Raw genomic sequence first — 25,014 nt, 5'->3', positions numbered from 1 at the left:
ATTTTTTCAGAAAATTTCCGTACATTTCTAGGTATGTTTATTTGTAGGTATTTTATATTTCATTTATTTTGATAATGTTGCAGAATTTCTTTTTTAACAATTAGGTTGTCTTAGTCAATTTGGGTTGCTATAACAAATTACAACAGACTGGCTGGCTTATACACAACAGACATTTATTTCTCACAGCTCTGGAGGCTGGGAAGTACAAGATCAAGGTGCCAGCAAATTTGGCATCTAGTGAGGGCTCATTTCTGGGCTCTGACAGAGTCATCCAGCTGTGTCTGCACATGGCAGAAGAGCAAGACAGCTCTCTGGGGTCTCTTTTATAAAGGCACTGATCTCATTCATGGCGTGGGGCGGGGTCCATTCATGCAGGTGGGGAATGAGCATTGCGCAGAGAAGGAAAAGCTAGCCACTGGGGTCTGGACTCTTCGAGACTCTTCCCTCTCTTTGGGGAAAAGGATTTCAGGACCATTCCTTCTGGGGGCTTGCTTCTTGTCCCACATTCCAACCTTCAGCACCCTGAGGGACAGGTGCCAATTGAGCAATTCCTGGAGGTGGAAAGGACACAACTTAATAACTGGGGATACTTGTGGAGGGGGACGAGCCTGGAGGCCTGGGCTCCCATCCAGGCTCTGTGGATGACCTTGACACATCTTCATGCTCATTTCCTCCTTTGTGCAATGGAGATGTTCAGATTTGTTGATCTCTTAGGGCCCTGCCAACTCTAACCACCCCTCCCCACACCAGCTAAAAGCACTAATTCCTCGGTGCTTTCATGGGCCGGGTAGAGGCAGGGGAAATGAGAGCACCAGGCCTGGTATGCAGGGGCTCCTTACCTTCCTTTCTGATCCTCTCAGGACTCACACATTTGAAGCTACAGTGCAGGAAGCAGCACTTCTTTTCCCCAGGACAGTCGTTATCGGCATGACACTGGGACGGACCAGACTTGATGCAGCTTCCTTTCTCGGTTGGGCAACTTCCCCACTTCTCTTTACCTGGTGGAGGAAGCCACAGGTTGAGGTGAGGGCTCCAGCACTGCTTACAGTCCCAGACAGCCCCTCAGCGTCTCTCCCTAGCCCAGTCCCACCCAGGTCCACCGTATCCATTCACCCCCTTTGACTGCTTCCCCGGGCGCCAGGGTCGCAAAAACCAGGAACACTGCAAGGACCAAGAAGGTGCTGGACCTCATGTTGCCGGCAAGGTGCTTAGCTGGAAGCTGAGGCTGAGCTTGCTTTTGTATTGTCCAGGCTGCATGTGCCAGTGGGCGGGGCTTCAGGTTGACCAATGGCAAGGGAGGGCTGCACTCCCCATACCAGTGGGCGGGGCTGGAGGTTGACCAATGGCAAGGGAGGGCTACAATCTCGGAGCTGTATCAGGAAGTGTTCACTTTTCCAGGCAGGAGCTTGGGGCTCTCCCCAAGGTCTCCTGGCTGCAATACAGACATCTGAAAGCTGGCCCTCTTTCTTCACATGAGGAGAATACCCGATTGACCATCAGGGGCTGTCAGGACCAAACTGTCTTACAGAAGAAGAAAAAGAGGCACAGGAAGGAAAATAAATTACTTAAGTTCACACAGTCTGGCAGTGTTTTTTTTTTGTTTTGTTTTGTTTTTAAATAATAGCCATCTTAACAGGTATGAGGTGATATCTCATTGTGGTTTTGATTTGCATTTCCCTGGTGATTAGAGACATGGCGCATCTTTTCATATACCTATTGGCCATTTGTATGTTTTCGTTGAAGAAATGTCTATTCAAGTCCTTTTGTCCATTTTTAATTGAGTTATCATATACATATTTTTGCTCTTAAATTGTAGTTCTTTATATATTTTGGAAATTAACCCCTTATCTGATATATAGCTTGCAAATATTTTTCCCATTCCATAAGTTGCCTTTATTACTAGATATTTTATATTTTATTGCTTCTATATTACATTTTTCTAGCTAATGTTTTTAATGTATAGCAATGCAGTTGACTTCATATATTGATTTTTGTGTCACCTAATCTTGAAAAATTGTCGAACTATATCTGCAGATTCTTTTGTGTTTCTATTAGACCATTTGTATCATTTGCAAAAATTGGCCTTTCTCTTCTTCCCTTTTAATGCATATTTCTTTTATTAATATTTCTTTCTCTTGTCTTACTGCATTGGACCTCCAGTACATTGCTGAATAAACATGGTGGTAGTTAGTGTTCCTGATCTTTCAGGGAACACCTTCATTCTTTTACTATTGAGTATGATGTTTTCTGAAAGTTTCTGGTATATGTCCTCATTAGTATAGTGTGAGTTACTCAGAGTTACTCAAAAGTGATTCTAGGAGCTCCCCTGGTTGCCTGGGCAAAAACTACGTGGAACTTAGTTCCTATGCTTTTCCTATTGAGAATCCGAGGACATGAACTAACATTTCCATGGGACACGTTATTAGTAGTTTCCTCCCCTGGCCAGGAGGAGCTTATAATTCCCATGGGCCCAAAGTCTGTAGGTGTTGAAGAATTGCCTCTCCTGTGAACAACCGACATCTTGAATCCAGACCGTCTGGAAGGCAAGTCCCACAAGGAGCTTCTCATGTTCATATTATAAGACGGTAGAATAGTAGGGGCACAATGCTCCTGTTTTGCAGTAATTCTCAAAAAGTGGTTATTTTGTTCCCAGAGGACTTTGACAATGTCTAGAGACATTTCTGGTTGTCATAATCAGGGCAGATGTGCTTCTGACATCCAGAGTCTAGAGGCTGGGGACACTGATAAATATCCAACAATGCACAGGACAGCTCCCCACAACAAGGAATTATCTGTCTCCAAGTGTCGATAGTACAGAGGTTAAGAAACTCTGTTGTCCTGCATGACCATGTGACTATGAGCTGTACATGGCCTCAGAACACCTCAATGTGGGCTGATGGGAGTACTGAGGTACCCAATGCCTAGGGATGCTGATCCTTAAACCCCCTGGTTTCCCCCAATAAAGCCTATTCCTTAGCCTGTGCTGTGTGACCTTGTGGAATTTATTCCATGTCCTGCTAAATCAGGTTAAGAAAGTTCTCTTATTTCTAGTTAGCTAAGAATTTTTCTCATGAAAGATGTTAAATTTTATCAAATTCCTTTTCTGTATCAATTAAGGTAAATATATGAATTTTTCTCTTCAATATGTTATTTTGTGATTTATATTAATCAGATTTCTATGTTCACAATTTTTGGGGCATCATTTATTAATGTGCTTCAATGAGTGGAAAGCCTTGAACTAAGATGGCCTAGCTAAAAACAGACAAGGAATGGAGGCAAAGATATATTTTTCCTAAACATGGAATATATGTCCCCCAAAATCATTAGGTTATAGAATTTCATCCACTAAAAATAGTAGGGATTATGGGAAAAATAGGGTTGAAGTAGTAGATTCAAAACTTGTGCATTCTCATAAGTAATACATCAAACAAACAAAACCCACACCCAATGAAAACACTATGGTTTTAAATATCTTTAGTTCTGAATAAAGAAATTCCATAGTAAATGTAGCACTTCACTTTGACAAAACATGGAGAGTTTGCTTGGTGGGAGCGGGTGTGGTAAAATACAGGGTTTTTGAGGTATGGACAAAAGGTGAAATGAAAGACATCATCATTTGTAGGACTCAACATTGTTATGCCAGCAGTCATTGACCTCTTTTACTTCTATACTAGTTTAAAATAGAAATCCGCTTTTGTTGCTTTGCCAGTTCCCTCCTTTGATAAGGAAGCTGTATAACTCTAAATGAAACTGTGTAACCGCAAAGTTCTGTCCTGATGCTCTTGACATTAAAATCTTGACCTTTAATCCACTGAACCTGTTTACCACTCTTCCTTGAAGCTGGCAATAACTGATGGATTAAGGTCACCGGCATTCTCATCTCTGATGCTGTGCAATGTCTGGCTCATTGTTCTAGTGATAGCACATGTGTTCATTTCCTTCAAAAGATGCTGTTATTTCAAACTTCTCCTCAATATTTAAGGTATTACTTTAAAAAATCATTATCTTGAATTCCTGTTTCCAGGAATTCTATCAAGGAGAGAACACAACTCAGGAGAACAGCACAGTACACACTTGTGCACAGCAATGCTTATAGGTAAACTGAGGTGAGAGGGAGGAGATGAAGTGTGTGTGTTTTGTATGTCACTCCAGAGATGTCATGTTCATTTTTTGGCATTCAGTTGGTACTACACAGCAGCATAGGACACAGTCACCTTATGACAGACTATGTATGTTAACACAATTTTATTCCTCATTTATTCATCATGTATGAACACATTCTGCTCATTAATCAACAGGTGAGACTGTGTGTGTGTGTATGTATGTGTGTGTGTGTGTGTGTGTGTGTGTGTGTGTATTATCTTTCTGTCAGTGGCAGGTTAAGTCACAAAAATATTTGTTCTGACATAGTGTGCCTGGCTGAACAACAAAAACTGAATCAATGCCCTTATTAGAAATTGTGAGACACTGAAAAATTTCATTCCTCAGACTCAGGAAACCTGATCCTCCAGGCCCCTCCTGCACCTTCCACTGAGCTTGACAAAGGTGCAAATACTTCCTTAAAGGAAAATAAACCAGGAAGCAGTTATGACTACTCTTTAGTTATTTATTTTCTACTTTTTAATAATATGAAATTCAATTTTAAGTAGTATCAAAATAATATAAATACATAGTATAAAATGTAAAGTGTAAAACCAGGGGAATCTCCTATATCATTCCCATTTACCCTGATTCTTGATACCCAGAGATAACCACTTTCAGCTCTTCTAGCTCTTCCTTTTTTTTTGAGACAAAGTCTCAGTCTGTTGCCCCAGGTAGAGTGCAGTGGCCTCATCATAGCTCGCTGCAACCTTAAACTCCTGGGCTCAAGAGATCCTTCTGTCTCAGCCTCCCGAGTACCTGGGACTACAGGTGTGTGCTGGGCTGATTTTTCTATTTTTTGTAGATACACAGTCTTGCTCTTGCTCAGGCTGGCCTCAAACTCCTGATCTCAAGCGATCCTCCCCGCTCAGCCTCCCAAAATGCTAGGATTACAGGCATGAGCCACCAAGTCCGGCCAGGATTTCCTTCTTTTTATGGCTGAATAATAGTCCATGGTGTGTATATATTACATTTTCTTTATCTATTCATCTATCAATGAACTTCTGCATGTGGCTACCTAGTTTTCCCTATTTATTGAATAGGGCATCTTTTCACTAGAGTATATTTTTGTCTGCTTTGTCAAAAACCAGTTGGTCATAGCTATATGGTTTTATTTCTGGGTTCTCTATTCTGATCCATTGGCTTATGTGTCTAGCTTTATACAGTACCTGCTGTTTTGGGTACTATAGCCTTGTAGTATAATTTGAAGTCAGGTAATGTGATGCTTACAGATTTGTTCTTTTTGCTTAGTATTGTTTTGGCTATTTGGGGTCTTTTTTGATTCCATATGAAGTTTAGGAATTTTTTTTTCTAGGTCCATGAAAAATGACATTGGAGTTTTGATGGGAATTGCATTGAATAGGTAAATCACTTTAGGAAGTATGGACATTTTAACAATGTTGATTTTTCCAATTCATGAGCATGGGATGTTTTTCCATTTGTTCATGTTACCTATGATTTCTTTCATCAGTGATGTGTAGTTCTCCTTCTAGAGGTCTTTCAACTCCTTGGTTAAGTATATTCCTAGGTATTTTATTTTCATGCAGCTATTGTAAATGGTACTAAATTCTTGATTTGACTCTCAGATTGACTGTTATTAATGTATAAGAAATGCTATTGATTTGGGTACATTGATTTTGTAACCTGAGACTTTACTGAATTTATTTATCAATTTTAGGAGTATTTTGGTGGAGTCTTTAGGGTTTTATAATATGAGACCATATCTTTGGCAAACAGGGATACTTTGACCTCCTCTTCCTGATTTGGATGCCCTTTCTTTCCTTCTTTTGCCTGATTACTCTGGCTAGGACTTCCAGTACTATGTTGAATAGAAGTAGTGAGCTTCCTTTCCTTGTTCCGGTTCTTAGGGGAATGTTTTCAACTTTTTCCTATGCAGTATTAAGTTGGCTGTGGGTTTGTCATATGTGGCTTTTATTATTTTGAGACATATTCCTTCTATGCCTAGTTCATTGAGGGTTTTGATCATGAAGGTTGCTGGATTTTATTGAATGCTTTTTCTGCATCTGTTGAGATGATCGTATGGTCTTTTTTTTTCATTCTGAGAGTTTGGAGGTTCTAGCAAGGGAGCACAGCTACTCGTATACCCTTGACCAAAAAATGGTCCTCCTCTATCGGGAAAGGTCATCCTCTTTGAGCACGCAGCTTTGGGAGGGACGCATATGGAGCGGTGAGGGAGGAAGGGGACACCCACCTAGCCAGCCAGATCAGCCAAATCAACCCTGGCGATCAATGGGGTGACAGATGTCACAGCCAGATCTCCCTCACATCCTGTTTTTCATTTTGTTTATATGGTGAATCCCATTTATTGATTTGCGTATATGTAACCATCCTTGTATCCCTGGGATGAATCTCACTTGATCATGGTGGATTATTATTTTGATGTGCTGTTGAATTTGGTCTCCTAGTATTTTATTGAGGATTTTTGCCTCTGTGTTCATAAGGGATATTCGTCTGTAGTTCTCTGGGTTTTTTTGTGTCCTTTCCTGGCTTTGGTTTCAGGGCGATGCTGGCTTCGTAGAAAGTTAGGAAGGATTCCCTCCTTCTCAATGTTATGGAACAGTTTCAATAGAACGGGTGCCAATTCTTTGTAGGTCTGGTAGAATTTGCCTGTGAATCCATTTGGTCTTGGGCTTTTTGTTGTTGTTGGGAGAGTTTTTATTACTGTTTCAATCTCATTACTTGTTATCGGCCTATTCAGGATTTCTATTTCTTCCAAATTCAAAGTTGAGAGGTTGTGTGTTTCCAAAATGTATTCATTCCCTCTAGATTTTCTAGTTTGTGTGCCCAGAGGTTTTCATGGTAGTCATGGATGATATTTTGTATTTCTGTGGTATCAGTTGTAATGTCTCCTTTTTCATTTTTGATTGAGCTTATTTGAGTCCTTTCTCTTCTATTTCTGGTTAATATAGTTAGAGGTATATCTATTCTGTTTATTTTTTCAAGGAACCAATTTTTTTTGTTTTGTCGATCCTTTGTATTTCTTTCTTTTTCTTTTTTTGGTTTCTATTTCATTTAGTTCTGCTCTGAGCTTTGTCATTTATTTTTTCTGCTAGCTTTGGGTTTGGTTTGTTCTTCTTTTTCTAGTTCCTTGAGGTGTGACAGTAGGTTGTTAATTTGTGATCTTTCTGTCTTTTTGATGTAAGCATGTAAGGCTATGAACTTCCCTCTTAACACTGCTTTTGTTATATCCCATAGATTTGGTTATTTGTATCATGTTTGTTGTTCAGTTCAAAAAATCTTTTTATTTCCATCTTAATTTTGTCATTGACCCAACAATTGTTCAGCAATAGGTTGTTTAATTTCCAGGACTTTGTGTAGATTTGAGAGTTCCTCTTGAGATTGATTTCTAGGTTTATCCCATGGTGATCTGCAAAGATACATGGGATGATTCTGGTTTTTCTGAATTTGCTGAGACTTGTTTTGTGGGCTAACATATGATCTATCTTGGAAAATGTCCCTTGTGCTGATGAGAAGAATGTGTATTCTGCAGTTTTGGGTAGAATGTTCTGTAGATGTCTGTCAGATCCATTTTAGAGTCCCGTTTAAGTCCAGTGTTTCTTTATAGATTTTCTACCTCAATGATCCGTCCAATTCTGCTAGTGGAGTGTTGAAGTCCCCAGAAGTTATGCTGCTGCTGTTTATTTCTTTGCTTAGATCAAGTAGAATTTGTTTTATGAATCTGGCAGCTCCTGTGTTAGGTGCATATATATTTAGGATTGTTACATCTTCTTGCTGAATTGCTCCCTTTATCATTATATAATGACCATATTTGTCATTTTAAAAATCATTGTTGATTTAAAGTCTATTTTATCTGATATAAGAATAGCTACTCCTGATCACTTTTGGTTTCCATTCTCATGGAATATTTTTTTCTATCCCTTTACCTTGAGTCTATGAGAATCCTTGTGAGTTAGATGGGTTTATTGGAGACAATATATACTTGGGGTGTGTTTTTCATCCATTCAGCCAGTCTATATCTTTTAAATATGGCATTAAGAACATTTATGCTCGATGTTAGTATTGACATGTGAGACACTGTTCTGTTCATCAAGTTGAGTGATACTTAGTTGCTTTGTTTTCTCCCTTGGGTTCCTGTTTTATGAGTTGCGAGCTTTAACTTTCGGGTGTTTTTACACTGGTGGGTATTGATTGTCCTGTTTCATGTATAGAGCACTGTAAACATTTTCTGTAGGGCAGGTCTAGTGGTGACAAATTCCCTTGGTGCTTGCTCGTCTGTGAAAGACTTTATTTTTCCTCCACTTATGAAACTTAGTTTTGCAGAATACAAAATTATTGGCTGGCAGTTATTCTGTTAAGAAGACTAAAAATGGAACCCCAATCTCTTCTTGCTTGATAAGTTTCTGCTGAGAGGTCTGCTGTTAATTTGATGGGTTTTACTTTGTAAGTAACTTGTTTTCCTCTCACATCTTGTACGATTTTCTCCTTCACTTTGACTTTGGTCAGGCTGATGACTGTGTGTCTTGGTGATGTCCTATTTGCTATGAATCTTCCAGATGTTTGATGACCATTTTGGATCTGGATGTCTAAACCTTTAGTGATACCAGGGAAGTTTTCCTCTATTAATCTCTCAAATAGGGTTTCCACGCTTATTACTTTTTCTTCTTCTCCATCAGGGGTACCTATAATTCTTATATTAGCTTGCTTTGCATAATACCATATTTCTCATAGTGATTGTTCATTTTTCTTTGTTCTTGTTTCTGCATTTTTTACAGACAGGGTTATTTTAAAATCTTTGTCTTTAAGCTCTGAAATTCTTTCTTCTGCTTGGTCTAGTTTATTTTTAAGGTTTTCTGCTGTATTTTGAAATTCCCTAAATGACTCTTTCATTTCTTTAAGTTCTGTTATCGCTTTTCTGATGTTATCTCCCTCTTTAGTGAATTTTTCATTCATGTCCTGGATTACTTTTTTGGTTTCCTTGAGATGATTTTCTACTATCTCCTCAATTCCATTCATCTTACTTTCCATCTGTAATCTGAATTACATATCTGTCATTTCAACGATTTCCTTTTGATTGGAATTCATTACTGGACAGCTATTGTGATCCTTTGTGGATGTTGAGACAGCCTGTTTTTTCATGTTGCCAGAGTTTTGTGTTTTTTTTGTTTTTTTTGTTTTTGAGACAGAGTCTTGCTCTGTTGCCCTGGCTAGAGTGCCATGGCATCAGCCTAGCTCACAGCAACCTCAAACTCCTGAGCTCCGGCAATCCTACTGCCTCAGCCTCCCGAGTAGCTGGGACTACAGGCATGCGCCACCATGCCCGGCTAATTTTTTTTATATATTTTTAGTTGTCCAGCTAATTTCTTTCTATTTTTATTAGAGATGGGGTCTCACTCTTGCTCAGGCTGGTCTTGAACTCCTGACCTCGAGCAATCCTCCCGCCTCGGCCTCCCAGAGTGCTAGGATTACTGTTGCCAGAGTTTTTATGCTGGTTCCTTCTCCTTTGGGGCTGCTTCTCTCAGCTCAAAACAGATAGCAGATATGGTACACCTGTTCTCCTCTGCTGGGACCTCTGTTGCCCAGTGAAAATAGGGATGGGTCCCTGGATGGGATGCTTGGGTCCTACTCTGGAAGTTTGACCAGACAGGAGAGGCGCGGGTGCACTGTGAGCCTTTAACACTGCTGCTCTGCTGCATCTCCCTTGTTCCCCTGTGGTTGTCACCCGGCCACTGTGGCAAGGCCAGCCCCTAGTGCAAGGTGTGCAGTGACATGGGGCTGGCTAGCAAGACGGGGTATGCACGCAGGATGGAGGAGGTCCACTGCGTGTGGTGTGCATGTGTGCAGACCTGGGTGGCCAAAGTGCTGGGCATGTGGGAGAGGCAAGGCACACACATGGTGTGGTGCACAGGCAGGGTGCAGCAGACATGCAGGGCATCGTGATCCCAAGGGGTGGAGCAGGCCCATGGGGCAGAGTGGGCCTGTAGGGTGGTGTGGAGTGGGCCTGTGGGTTGGAGCAGGACTCTGGTGCAGAGCAGTCCCACAGGTCACAGCTCATGCTTAGGGTGGAGCACAACCCCAGGATAGAGAAGCCTGTGGGTCAGGGCACCTGTGAGGGATGGAGCAGGGCTGTGGGGTGAGGTGTTCATGTGTGCAGGCTGAGGCAGCTATGGGGCAGGGTGTGTGGGTGGGGCAGGGTGCACTCAGGGTACAGCATCCAGACACCTGCATGGGAGGGTATAGATCCATGGTGTGCAGTCTGCCCAGATCTGAAGGCAGTGGCTGTGCTGGCTGTCACCCCACTCAGGGCCTCCCACATGGTGGCAGCGGTGACAGTTCAGCTGCGCTCGCAGTGGCCTGGCACTTGGGTCTACTGGGGCAAGCCTGGAGCCTTAGTCCAAGTGGGTGGGCCAAAGTCCTGTGTCCATGTTGTCTAACTTTGAGCCTGGGTCTTTAAGGATGGTCCAGGATGCTCAATACGGCATGGCATGGCATAAAGGCTGGACTGTTGTTGGGATCTACTGGGGTGGACCTAGATCCTGGGTCTGCTGCAATAAGCCTGGACCCTGGGTTTTCTGGACCCTGGGTTTTCTGGGGCCACAGGGTCTGGCCTGGAGCCTGAGCCTGGCTTGGTGCTGGGGCAGCTGTAGAGCCTGGGTCTGTATGGGCTGGTCTGAATCCTGGCATTGTGAGTGCTGTCCAGACACTTACAGCCATGTGCGCTGGACTGGAGCCTGGGGCTATGGGGACCTGCCTGGACCCTAGGTCCAATGAAGCCAACATGGGGGCTAGATGTGTGGGTGCTGGCCTGGAGGCTAGGATTTCAAGGGATAGCCTGGGTCCTAGGTTTGCAAGGGCTAGCCTGGGACTGGCCAAATATTAGACAACTAGAGGCAGCACTTATGCCTCAGAGACTGCTGAAATTATTCAAACTAGCCAATTCTGAGATGCTTAATTAGTCTCACCATTCCTTCCTGCAGAAACTACAGTAAAAACTCTTGCCCACATTTTCCCCTCACTTTCTCTGCCTCTTGACTGACAAAGGTGCTTCCTATGTGGCCCCTATGGCATGGTTTGCCCCCTCCTCTTGGGATCTGTGAGTTTAACAAACTCTCTTTTCAATGGCAGTCATCTCCTGATGTGTTGGCTTTGCCATATCTAAATAATATTAAAACCTAAATTTTAAGATAGGGGCTTGGAAAGTAAAGGACTAGAAAATTGGGAGCAAGGATGTCTGGAGTAGGGGAAGAGGACAGACATGTAAGTGGGCACTTAGTGTGAAGATTTCTGTATTACATATTAATACCCACCAGGAAGGATCAACAGTGGATGAGACACTGGATAACAAAAAGAACCCAACAAATTGACATTAACCACTAACCAGAGAAGTAACTCTGGGAGGCACAAGGCAGAGGAAGTGGTAGGCATGGAAATGCACCACTCAGATCTCCTGCTGTTTCAAGGTGAGTAATTGATAGATGCCCCAGCTACTGTCCTCTGCATATGCTACTGTGTTTGCACAGAGGCCATGCTTCCCACAGGTTGCTCCCAGCCAATGACTGACTGCTGTCCACACAGTAAGGCAGACCTATTCTGAAACGCTGGACTTCTCCAATAGGGGACTTCAGTTCCAGTGCCCTCTTTCAGCCTGGCTGACACTTTCTCAATCTTGTAGCCCTTTTTCTCTCCCCACTACCCAACCCTGCAGCATCAGCCCTGCATCATGCTCTGGTGGTTCTCCAGGCCATTTGGCTGCCTCGCATTTCCTCACACAGGCGTTTTCCCTAATACACATTTGATTATCTGATCCTGTCTGGGCATCTGTTTTTCAGAGGTTTCAAATTCACTCACCCACCTATGGTTTTGGTTTGAATAGTTCAGGAAATGAAGTGAAAAGAAAGAGGAGAAGAGGAAGAAGATAGGGAAAAGAACATACATTTTCCCCCTTCATAGATACTATGAACAAATGAAGGTGGTGATTAGATTCCATTAGAAACATTAAAAAGAGTAAGGTACTCTTTTTATTTAAATTAAAATATTCATCATATATCTAAAATTTTATCACTTGCAACTATCACTTGTGATAAAAATATTAGATGTCAACTTAAAACATGCTAAGGAATATCTTTTCACAACTTGTTTATGATATTAGTCACAAACAAATAAAATTATGGAAGATCATTTTCCCAGAACTCTGCTACCTTAGGGGTCCTTAAGGAAGACTAGGGCAGAGAGTTATAAAGTGAGAAATTTCATAGCTAATCACACTTCAATATTAGGTGGACTAGGGGCTCAACTCCAAAGATAAGAGTCATGGTAGCTAGGCTGAACCACAGAGAAGATTTCCTTTCCCTAATTTATCATGGTCTCAATTTTAGGTCCTTAAAGATATCTAGAACTAAGGTATGGTCTGCCTCACATCCAGCCCAAAGTCCCAAATCCTGTCCCAGATTGTAATACTGCAACAAGCGGAAAGGCCACCAGCAGCAGTGTCAGAGAAACTGTAGCAAAAACAGCTTGTTTTTCCATCTCAGGATAACGTGTGCCACCCTCATTGGATCTAAACAGAACATTTGACTCTAAAATGCCCTTGCATCTGACCATCAGAGAATCTGAATGTCAGGGGATATTGAAAGAGAGAAATACATCAGGATTTTATCAATGTGCAGGAATTGACAAAAACTAAATGTGAAAGAGTAACCCCAACCTTTTTTTTCAGATTGTAAGAGAAAAGCCATAAAGGGGGAAGAGAGAGAGAGAGAGAGAGAGAGAGAGAGAGAGATCAATCGAGCAGACTTAGAGATTTTCATGGAGTTTCAAATAGATGATGCTTTATTTCTTTGTTTTGTTGTTATATTAGTAAGCATTTAACTCTTGCCAAAAGCAGGCCTTGGGCCTGGGAGGAGCATGGAAGAATTGGAGACCAGTTATCCATGTCTGAGCCTGTAGCACCAGTGTCTCCTCAGGCCTAGTTAAAAAGAGGTTTCCACCTTGAGAAAGAAGAGACAAGCAGAGATACAGGAAGGTGCAAACTGTGCAACAGACATGGTTTTGTGTTCTTAAGCCTTGCCTGTATCCTGCCAGGTATTCTCCTCCCAAGAGCACTGAGATGTGCTGCCAAGGAATCAGACACTGGGGACCAGGGATTCTAGACACACCATCCTAGGAATTAAAATCTTATAACCCCTTACCTTACAATTTGAACATAAATAGGAAAGTGCTTCATTATTATAAACTTAAAAAGGGGGGGGAGGGACTGAAAATAATAATAATAAAAATTCAGTAACAGTTGGAGCTTGGAAATAATCTTGTTCAAATGTCCCCATTATACAGAGGAGAAATGTGATGCCCGAGATATGAAATAAATGGTGCCATTTTCTAAGAAAGAGGGCCTGTTGGATCTTTCTCTTTACTGTCCTGCAGGCAAATCTCCGGCCCGATCCAATTTAAAAGCTCTGATTGCAATGATTTCCAGGGGCCCGGGCAGTTCTCAATTCCCTCTAAGACAAATGGTTCTGCAGGAGGGTTTCAGGGGCACAGCAAGACCTGCAGACCTGAGGCTGCTCACCTCAGTCCAAAGTCCACCACGGGTCCATACACTGATATTTGCAGCTGTAGTAGCAGCACTTCTTGACACCCCGGCAAGCTTTATCTCTCAAGCACGAAGGAAACAAAGTTAAAGGACAGGAAAGAGCAAACTCTGGGCAATATCCAGGTTTCTTCTCAGCTGGAAAAAAATGCCACAAGGTGAGTTGGGGGCACTGATGCGACGCTTCCAGGAATCAGGGCCAGCTCGCTGCAGGGACTTCTCAGAGGAGATATTACCCAACCCCAACCATACACAAAATACCTGAGCCCTACCCAGACTCTTCCGGATTCCAGGCTGGGCCATGTGGAGGCAAAGGAGGACAGTCACAGTGAGCAGGGAGAGGCTGCTCAGCTTCATAATGCAAGAAAAGTGTGTGGGTGCACTTAGAGGCTGGACCTGTTTCTATCTGCTCTGGGTCCCACCAGCAGGGGGAACCGTGGTTCTCCAGGCACTATGTCGGAAGTGCCTCAACTTGACCTGGAAGTCCTAGCTGTTTCCTTTCACCCTCCAGAAGAGGAAATGTGAAATGACCTCTGGGATGTCACTTTTTAGAGCCCAGTGGACTGTGCTGTTTTCAGGGTACCGTAGGGCTGGCCTGGCCCTTCGTTGTTCTTACTTTATACAGCGGTTTTGAGGCGATAGGAGGGAATTGTCTTTCCCAGGACATGCATCCAGTCTGACCAACTCCACACTTCCCACTGTGAATCCAGAACAATTTAAACCCCTCCCAAGTGAACACCCCTCCCAAGTGTTCAGATATGAGTATATTTGAGGTGTTTACTCTCCACACATTCACATTTGAGTCACACACTCAGCCACAAAGAAAAAGCAAAATAATGCGGTATTAGCAAGATAATTTCTAGATTCCTAGAAGATGTCAATTCAATGTGCACTACAGGCACATAAATCTCAGTCGCATGATTAATGTTTTCTCCTTTAACTCCTGTCTTTATATCTCCATGACTATACAGAAATTTCATATTTTGATAAAGTCAAAAGTCTAATGAAGAAATCTTAAAAAAAAAAAAAAAAAAGGTCTAATGAGGCCATTTTGGAATGTGAACCCCATACCAGAAAACCATTCTGGCTTTCTCCGCACTCCTGTAAAAGTGTATGTTGTTCCTACTTGCTTGCTGACTTAGAAAATACCTATATAAACAACGATAAGTAATAGGCTTATGAATGCACGTGGGAGAAGTGGAACCTTATGTGGGAGGCAGAGAGATGCTGAGGAGAAGCTCTCCGGATTAGGTGTGCTATACCTACTAGGAGTGCTACCACTCCTTCTCTTCTTTCTAGTGCAACCTTGTGGCTATCCCGGCTTTGTGTCTTTTTGCTATGCATTTTGATGCTGTCTTCTAGTTCTGGCTGGGCCAGTCCTCACTGAGCTCCAGTCTAACTATAGAAAAAAAAAATCCTTTCTAATTGTTGTAACATGCCAATAAGTTAAAGTGTCTGCACTTTTATTCTTAAAGTGTTTGTTTGCAGCCCTACACATCAACATAAGACCATTCTGTTTTCAAGGCATCTTGATATTCAATGCAATTTTATTATACCAAAACATGACAAGGATATTACACGAAAGGAAAACTATGTGCTAATTTTGCTATAAATATAAAGTGAAAAATCCAACACAAAATATTACTCAGTGAGTTTTGTCCTATAAAAAATGGTGATACATCCTGAACAAGTAGGTGTTCACTTCAAAAATGTATGGCTGGTTTCACATTCCAAATTGTCATTGAAAAAATGTTATTAACAAAATAAACGGGGAAATTGTATTATTATCTTCATTTCAGCAGTAGAATGTGTGAAAAATCACTTATCTATTCATGATAAAAGAGAAAATAATGACACAGGATCAGAAGTGTAATTATTTAATTTGATAGCAAGCCTCTATAGAAGGGAAGCACTTTCAGAAAGAGGGAGTAAAATCTCCCTGAAAGTGATGGGAATAGCTAACAGTGCTTGTAAAAATCAACCGTTTCAGAACTCTAGAACTTAACTAAAGGCTTGCAACAATACATGAGTGTTTATTGAAGAAAAAAATAGGTAAATCAGCAAGAGCAGAGAGCTTCATGGCAACAGGACTTGTCTTACTCCCATCCCCAGCTGTGCAGTAGCCTTGAAAACTAATAGACTTGCCGGACAGTGGCTGTGAAAACCAGCAGCTTAGTTTTTGAGTTCCTCGTTCTGCCCTCAAAAACTCCATCTCCAGAAAATTGTTCCGATTTCACCTGTATGTCAGCTCTCTAAAAATGCTCCTTTCTCAGAGCAGGTATTTTTTTTTTTATTTCAGGGTATTATGAGAGTACAAATATTATGGTTACACTTTATGGTTACACTTTATGTCTTTGCCTCACCCAAGCGAGGGTTAGAGGCATGCCCTTCCCTCCTACAATGCTCCCCGTGTCCTTTAATCGCGGGTTTACTCCTCCATCTCCCTAATCCCTGGAGAGTATTTCTGCCATGTGAGCACCCTAGTGTTGATCAGTTAGTACCAATTTGATGGCGAGTACCAGTGGAGCCCATTCTTCCAATCTTGTGGTGCCTCACTTTGGCTAATGGGCTTAAGTTTAATCCAGGAAAGTATAAGTGGTGCTAGATCACTGTCGTTTCTTATGATTGAGTAATATTCCATTGTATACATATACCAAATTTTAATAATCCACTCATGAATTGACGGGCACTTGAATTTTTTCCACATCCTTGCAATAGTGAATTGTGCTGCCATAAACATTCGGGTGCAGATGTCTTTATCATAGAAGGTTTTTTGTCAGAGCAGGTATTTATCTTACCCAAATTAGGGCTTGCTCTGTGTGGGCAATGCTGTCCCTGGGGCAATTTTTGGACATCACAACTGCTTGAGACAGTGAAATCAATTGGAGATGACCAAAAAACAAAAAAGGAAAAAGTGGGACATGAGATATCCAGGAACTTTTGGAAATCTTTGTCATATTTGTGGGAATCTGGAAGGTTCCACACCTGCATAGGGTTGCACATTTGTCTCAGTGCTGTGCACATGCTAAGGAAAGACCTGAGAAGGGCCACATAACTCTCCTCTGTATGAATTTCAGGCTCTTTGCAAGCAGGAAGTGAAGGCTAAGCTAGTCTTGTAAACTGTCTGCTGTAATGTTGAAAATATGCCTCAACACATACACAGAACCCCTTGGAAAAGTCCAGGTGACTTACTGCTTTATAGCATTTAAGATCATCTCTGTCCAATCATCAGTTGACTACTAAGCTAACAGAACAAGATTTCAAGGGCTGCACAAGACAAATCGTACAGACTTTACAAAATCAATCCAAGTAAGTTACTAAGCAAATAATTAGCAACAAAACAATGCAAACAAACCCTAGGCTGAGGCCAGAAACTTTACAATTTTGATGAAAAGCATTATTCTGCACATTTAACAAGCTCACTGAAACCTCAGTAGGAACTTTGATTCCTGGCCTATGAGACTAGGTCAGCACTAATCTCATAGTGGTACCACTTCTGATTCTGTAAATGAGATTTATTGGAATATGGCCACATCCATTTGTAAGTATTATATATGACTGCCTTTGTCCTACAGTAATAGAGATGAGGAGTTGTGATAAAGATCTCAAGGCACGTAATATCTGAAAGATTATACTACCTGGCTCTTTACTGAAAAGTCAATTTCGATGTTAAAGCAAGTGAATTTGTAATTAAAAATCTTTCCAAGAAGAAAACTCCTGGTCCGGGTGGCTTCGCAAGTGAACGCTGTCAAACATTTAGAAATCATATATTCTACACAAACGTTTTAAGAAAACAGAAGGGGAGAAAATACTTCTCAACTTGTTTTATGAGTCTAGGATAATTCTGATACTAAAATCTGAGAAAGACATCAAAAAAAATTAAATTACAGTCCCAAATCCCTCATAAACATAGGCACAAAAATCCTTAAGCAAGTATTCCCCCCTCATCTTCAGCTCAAGCTGGCCCAGCCCCTGCACGTTAGAATGCCAGGCCACTAACTGCGAGCTGGAGCCTTCTCTTCAGGTGCTGTGTTACTGATTGCAAAGGGGCCAGGGATGCATCATTTTCCTTCTCAGGGATTCAATTTCCCTCTGCTGACATTGCAAATGTCCAATGGGCTCCTGAGCTCCCTCAATATCTCTTGTGCCTTCCTTTCCATCTCCTCTTCCACGTCATGTACAGGGATCTTTCTTTCTCCTCATCTCTGTCCTGTACTCTGAGAGAAAGAATAGCTAATCCTTGGGCCTGTGGTCTGTGAGGAAGGATAGCTGAACCATAACAGGGATGCAAGAACATGCATTGGTGTGCAGAAGGAAAATATTAACTGCTATAATATTTTATACCAACATAAGAAAGAAACTAAAGTTTACTAATCTAAAGTATAAACATTGACAAGAGTATGTCATAAATCTACAAATATGCATACAGAGTTGGTGCATGCTCAAAAAGACTTTCATCTGATAGGTGTGCACAAAATATATCATTGAGAAATATTCCACTAAGGATAGGAATTCTAGGACCCAGTGATAGCCCAGGCATCCTTCTCTGCTGCTACCAGGTGCTGTCCTCATCAGGGAATGGTGCTCATCTTCCCACAGCTTGTAATACAGAGCTTCCATTGGTGTGGACAGGAGTTATCAATCCCACATGGTCCTGGGGAGTCCCCATGTGCCAGTTCTAAACATTTGGACAGATACTAATATCTCCCCTATTTAACAAGAAACTTACCTTGATACTGGTCCTACTGTTCAGGTAGTGAATGAGTGACAGGTTTACATAGATATTGGTGTTTGATCTTGGTTAGGATTTTGTATGCAGTTATGATCACTGTCATCTCTGTACTCTATAATTACAATATTAAACCTCTCTTGGAATCCCTCTTGGTACAGTCTTATTATCCACCATAGAGTAAGTCTTGTTCTCTACTTGGATATTGGCCAAGCATTCCATTTGCATTTTGACTATACCCTTGATCTTGATTAGGACTTTGTATCTGTTTTTTTTTTATTTCAGCTTGTTACAGGGGCACAAATGTTTAGGTTACATATATTTCCTTTGCCCCATCTGAGTGAGAGCTTTAAGCACGTCCATCACTGTGCGCACCACCCATTAGGTGTGAATATACCCATCCCTCCCTGCCCCTCCCATATGCCCGACACCCCATGAATGTTACTACTATGTGTGCAATTAAGTGTTGATCAGTTAATACCAATTTAATGGTGAGTACATGTGGTGCTCCTTTTTCCATTCTTTTGATACTTCACTTAGTAGAATGGGCTCCACAACCTCTGTGGAAAGTAATATGGAGATGCCTCAAAGAGCTAAAAGTAGAATGACCATTTGATCCAGCAATCCCATCACTGGGCATCTACCCAAAGGAAAAAAAGACATTCTGTATCTGGTTTTGATTCTTGTCATCTACTGACCGTTTCATGTGGATATGAAATCTGCATTGGGATCTATCTTGCTGTCTGCCTTGTACCCCATGGTGGTTTTTCTTTTCTACTTGGATATTGGTCTGGCATTTCATTGGCATTTTGGCCATGCCCTTGAACTTGTTGGGGTTTTGTGTCTGGTCTTGATTCTTGTTGTATACCCCAGGATCATTTTGGATAGGAGAAATGTCTTAAGATCCATCTTTGGTTTGGTCTTAGTGTACATAACAGAGAGGACTTATTCTGTACTTGAATGTTTCCCTGACATTTTATTTTCATTTTGGTCATGCTCTTCATCTTAATTAGAATTTCGACTCTTGTTTTGTTCTTAGTCATCTACTAACTCTTCAGTTTGGATAGGAAAACTGCCTTGGGATCCATCTTGTGGCTCACCCTATTGCTCATGCTAGAGTGGGGTTTGTTCTTTCCTTGGTCCATGATCCAGTGGACTTTCTTCTGTGTTTAGATGTTGGCCTGGCAGTCCCTTTACTTCTAGATAATTCCCTTGATCTTGATCAGGATTTAGTATCCCATTATGATCACTGTCATCCACCTTCTGTGCAGGTATGAAAATGGTCTTCAGATGCATACTTCTGTCTGCCTTGTTGTTCACAGTTGAGTGGTTCCTGTTTTCTAGCTGGATGTTGTGCTGATTCTCTCATTTCATGTCGTGCATTCAAATCATATTGGTTATATTTTTGTTCCCAGTCATGATCATTGTTATCTACCTACTGTTCAGGTTGAATAGGACAATACAAACTGTAAATTATCAATGAACATGTGTCAGATAAAGGACGAATTCATGATCATATTAAAAATTTCTTCAGTACAATAAAAAATCCTCCAATAGAAAAGTAAATGTCAGAGATGAAGAGATGTAGTCATTTTGAGAACTAGTAATACAGTCAATGCATGTATGAAGTCAACTATAACCTCATTCATAGTTAAAGAAATGCAGGTCGATAAGAATATAATTCCCTTTTGACCTCTGAGACTGATTTCTGGCAAGTTCCTTTTATCTATGGCCTCAGTTCTAGTTATTGTAAGTTGAGCCATTAGTCATCTGACTTGGTAACTCTTGTTCTAGAATAAGAGTGTGAGGAGCTCCATAGAACCACCCGGACCAGACAACCGTCATCAATACAAGCTCTTTTTAAAAATAGTCATTGGAAGTCTCTGGCAATTGTCCTAAGAGGCATACATTTATTTTTAAAATCTACTGACCCTCCAAAGAACAGTGAAGGTCTAAATCATTTGAGCCACAACCCACTACATAGTCACCACCCCTAGCTCAGCATGATGGGAACTCCACTCTTGGCCAAGAAATGGGGATTCTCTGACCTCCTATCTCCCTATCAAGGGTTATGATAGCTCTACAGGAGGGAAAGGCTGCCAGCATCTCTCAACCCCACTCCCAGGTCATGTTGGAGAGGCTGAATTCCAGGTGAGTGTGACCAAGAGGTAGGGGCTCCATTTTTCCACCCAACACCACCTGTAAGGTGGAGGCTTTACCACAGGCACTGCAGGTCAAGAATGTTGGGACTCCCATAGCCCTTGGCACAGCTCACTTATAGGGCAGAGTTTTCATGTCAGTGAATGCATGCCAACAATACAGGAGGCCACTGCTATGCCCAGAACCCTGCTTCTAAAACAGGACTGTCACTCTGAGAGAAATGGACCACTATCTCCAAAGCAGCTCCATAGAAAGTAGCTCATTGGTTTTCTAGGAGTGAGATGCAGACTATAAGAACAGAGAGCTCCAAAGTTCTCCCCAAGGAAGTGACTTTATTTGAAACATAGTGTGAGATATTTCCAGGTTAAAGGCACTCTTGAAAACAGTGGATTTCTGGTGGTAAGCACTGAAGAGGAGGTTGGCAGTTCAATGACAGCAAATCTAATGATTATTGAAATCGAACATACCAGCTAGTAATGTAACGTTGGAGAATTTCCAGGAAAATGTTGTTGATAAATTGTCATGGGAGAGGGAGTTATCTATGACACGTTTTAGTGTCACCAAATTTATCATGAAGTACGTAAACGTAATTATAACATACAGTACTGGTGAGGGAAAACACACACATGTCAATGGAAGCAAAGAGAAACTCAATGCCAATGGGAATTTAATGAACAATAAAGGTGAAATTCTGCATCACCAGAGAAGTGCAGGATAATTCAGTAAATAATATTGAGATAGTTTGTCGGCAGTTCAGGGGGAAATACTGATTTTCTACCTCACCCATTATCTCAAAATGTAAGTTTTAGATGGTCAAGGATTTAAACATAAAGATTGAACTCTACCCGAAGGATGGACATATTTGAAACACGGACTTGAGGGGGGGAACCAAGGGCAACACACGTAACCTAAACATCTGTACCCCCATAATATGCTGAAATAAAAAAAAAAAAAAAAGAAAGAAAACCTGAGTGAAGTTTAGTAGAATACTGACATGGAGATAACATTCTGAAGACAATTGATATCATTAACCACATACAAGTAATAAACATTTGTAGGGAAAAATCATACATTAAGAAAAACTGAGAAATTTGGAAATATATGAGTAAACAGGTATGATGGGAATAAATATATTCTATAGTATTAAAAGAGCACTTCCAACACAATAAAAAGCAGAACCTCTAATGGAAAAATTATCGTGGACCATGCATATATAATTTATAGAAAAAGTAATGCAAGTAGCTAATACAAACATGAAAATAAATATAACCTCACCCATAAGTAAAGAAAAGCAAGTTCAAACAAATACATGGTTACTTTCTGTCTTTTTATATCTTTTTGGCTATGAGACGTTTCCCACTACTAATTTTGGTCATTTTCCATCTGCCATTGGTCTCTGTCTCAGTTATTGTAAAATGAGTATCTTGGTCTATTAGGATCCATCTTGCTGTGAGAAAGGCTCCAGGAATCTTAGCATAGATGTCTACCAGGTGAGGAGTGAACTTGTGAGAGGAGCAGAAAGAACATGTAGTTATCAGTGTAAATGAGGATACCAAGTGTTGGTGGCATGGTTGGCATTTTGTGGAGTGTCAGTTTATAGTCGAGTTCCTTTCATCTTCAGGGCCTCCCCAAACCCACATCTTTCTTTGATCCCACACTCAGCTTGGGTCATTCCATTACCCTGAAATTGCAGCTATCACTGTGCTTTCTGGCTGATGCCAAATGACTCCATCGACCTGTCTTTCCTGAAAGGCTACTGAATCCTCCTGCCTTGGTCAACGTCCTGTGGAAAGAGAATAACATTGTATCAGGACAGGTAGTTCCCACCCCCGATTCTGCCCTTGTCTCCTAGAGTGGACTTTGATGGCTCCCTTGGACTCCAGTTTTCCCATCTGCAAGATGAGGGTGTTTGTCTGGATTATGTCAGAGGGGATTTCCAGCTTCCAATTCAATAAAAGGTGGCTCAGGGCACCCGTTACAAGCTGCAAGGCACCTAGTGCCTGTGCTTGACCCTTGTCACTCTGGACTCCTGGGGGTAGTCACACATGGCTGCTTAGAACAGAGTCTCCCCATCCCAGGAAATTCTGGACAAAGGGGGCCTTTGAAGTGGCCAAAAATTGTCCAAAGATTGTCCCTTTGTTAAGCCCCTGGGTACACAGAGAGTCTGCAAATATGACATCAGGGATTCCAGTCTGAACAAAATCTCCTTAGCTGGAGAGCTTACGTCTCTAGGAGAAGCATGGCATTAGTTGAGCTGTCCCCAGTAACCATATGTTTCTTGACTGCACTGCCCATTCTGCGTGTGAGTTACCATTCTAGCATCTCTGGGTAATTTCAGAAATATCATGAAGCTGCAGAACTTCTCATATGTCCCATCATTTTTAATCTCTCCTCACCACTCCATCTGGAGACATAATTGCGATTATAAGTCAGTAGGTGGATTAGAGAATCCAGCCAAAGGCCTTGGGTTGCTACCACCTTCAATCTCCACTGCTTTTCACACTTGGGTAATGTGCAGGCCAGAGGCTGGGGCTGGAACACACAGTGAAGGATGGGGGTGCACAGTAGCTGTTCATGTGCTCACAATGGGATGAGAAGGGTCTCATGTCTTGGCTTCTAAGCATACAAACACCATTCCTGTAACCACGGAGTTCCCCACCATGTCAGACCTGGGAGTGGGAGGCTGAGCCATGACTCCTGCAGAATCTGCAAAGTCCACCTGCCTGCTTCCCTGCCTTCTTGGCAGCCATGACACGTGCACATGTACGGGTTCTAACAGTGAGGGGCACATGCTGAGTGATGGACTGAGAACAGGCGATAGCAGCAGATGCAGAGATAGTATGCAGTGAGAACGTTCTCCTGCAGCAGTGGCATCGATGGCTATGACATCTACTTCCAAGAGGGGAGTGGAAGTGGTGTCCAATTTGGCAATGTTGGCTGGGCAGATGTGGGATCTATGTGCCTGGAGAAAGCAGTGGTGTGCCCTGTTGTGATTTGAGAGAAAAAGAATGTGGGACAGGATTCAGGAATGAGTGTGCACATAGAAGCACTAAGCAGAAGGCTAGGGGGACAAAGTATCATCTCGTGTGGAGGAGCTGAGGGTATAACCTGTGATTAAAATGTGAGCAGAGAAGTGGATGAGGCCCATTAAAGATGACCTTGTAAAATAAATTACTCCTGGTAGAGAAACTATTAAATAGGTCTCTGGATATCTCTCCCAACAAGAAAAAGCACATTCTTGGGGACATTCTCATGGTGATTAAGGAGTGTGGCCTTCTATTGCCACAGGTGGCAACATTTGTGCCGTTCCCATTGCACCTGCCAAGTTGGGGAGCGCCTGAAGTTTCACGAGGAGACTGGAATCCTGTGAAAATCCACAGTGTAGGGGATAGTTATGTGCTTTGACTGCCTTGTCTGTGGAACTCCTGTCTTATGTTTTGGGACCTCCCTATTTGAGGTCATTATTGAGACTTGATGAGTGACACAGCTGGCCTCCTACGGCAGATACAGAGCAGACCAGAGGGTCAATTTCCTTCACCCCTGATACCTGGGCTCTACTAATATGCTCGGCAAATGCGATGCCCCCACCTGGCACTTTCGATCTCCTTGGAGTGACCCAAAGCAGCAAGGATGAAGGGGCGTTCTCTCCCAGCACAAGGTAGGGCTGTTGTCCGCAGCTACATCCCGTTCCAGTGGCAGTGGCAGCGATGACGGTCCAGGACCGCAGCAGCAGTGTCCACATCACACAGTTGCTGAAGGTGGTTCTTGCTGTGATCACGCTGCCTGCATGCTCTTATTTCTTACAATGCCCCTGAGCGTGAATCATCAGCTTTCCCATTATTCTGTGACCTGGGTTGGGTTGGGTTGGGTTCTTTTGCAGCTTGGGCTCTCCAGGAAGCTGAAGCAGAGACAGTTAAGGGTGCAAGTTTCATTGTGAGGTCAGACCTGGGAAAGTGAAGGAGAGGAGGAAGCAGGACTGGGCAGAGGGAGCTGTCACCACGCTGACCTGACCACATCCCTGCCAGCCCAGCAGGGAGCTCTGGAGCAAGGATTTTCCATCAGAGGAGTCCTCCATTGGGTAGAACAGGATAGACTTTTGTACCCCAGCCTCACTCCACCCTTGGCTGGGGCTCTGGCTTCTCTGTGATCTGACCCCAAACACTCAGGAAGTGCTGAAGGAGCACCAACTGGAAGCGGTCAGCTGACAATATTCCACACAGCTGGGCAACCAGGTGCTCCTTGAGGGGGGCTCTCAGCAGCATCTGTCCCCACCAGCCACAGTGCTCCCCTGGCGCTTTGGGATCCAGGCTCTGCACACAGTGGGGAACAGCTTCTCCAGGGCTCTGGTGCGCTCTCCTTCTGTGGGAAACCCTACAAGACAGAGGGGACTGGGGCACGCAACAGCCCCAGCCTCTGCAGC

At 42.4% G+C, this 25,014-nt stretch overlaps 1 protein-coding gene and 1 pseudogene across 1 annotated transcript; both read right to left on the bottom strand.

Annotated features, from left to right (window-relative positions):
* Nucleotides 1–573: 573 nt before the first annotated feature.
* WFDC12 (WAP four-disulfide core domain 12) lies at nucleotides 574–1,192 on the bottom strand. The gene is made up of 3 exons (XM_012657902.1): nucleotides 1,114–1,192; nucleotides 840–998; nucleotides 574–674 (listed from the first exon to the last, which is right to left on the bottom strand). The coding sequence occupies exons 1-3, from the start codon at nucleotides 1,190–1,192 to the stop codon at nucleotides 574–576; spliced, it is 339 nt and encodes a 112-aa protein (XP_012513356.1).
* Nucleotides 1,193–19,379: 18,187 nt separating this feature from the next.
* On the bottom strand, nucleotides 19,380–24,336 carry LOC105821235 (annotated as a pseudogene).
* Nucleotides 24,337–25,014: the final 678 nt, after the last annotated feature.

The sequence above is a fragment of the Propithecus coquereli genome, unplaced genomic scaffold (genome assembly GCF_000956105.1).
Source record: "Propithecus coquereli isolate 6110/MARCELLA unplaced genomic scaffold, Pcoq_1.0 Scaffold566, whole genome shotgun sequence".
Lineage (NCBI taxonomy): Eukaryota > Metazoa > Chordata > Mammalia > Primates > Indriidae > Propithecus > Propithecus coquereli.
Note: the sequence above shows the minus strand (reverse complement) of the source record. Positions and strands in the feature narration are given on the sequence as shown.

What these genes read in the sequence shown, in the direction of transcription:
- WFDC12 (XM_012657902.1), bottom strand. Translation starts at nt 1,192, where the DNA reads ATGAGGTCCAGCACCTTCTTGGTCCTTGCAGTGTTCCTGGTTTTTGCG. An exon ending in CGGGGAAGCAGTCAAAGGGG is followed by an intron (nt 999 to 1,113) that starts GTGAATGGATAC and finishes TTCCTCCACCAG; the next exon opens with GTAAAGAGAAGTGGGGAAGT. An exon ending in TGAGAGGATCAGAAAGGAAG is followed by an intron (nt 675 to 839) that starts GTAAGGAGCCCC and finishes CATTGCACAAAG; the next exon opens with GAGGAAATGAGCATGAAGAT.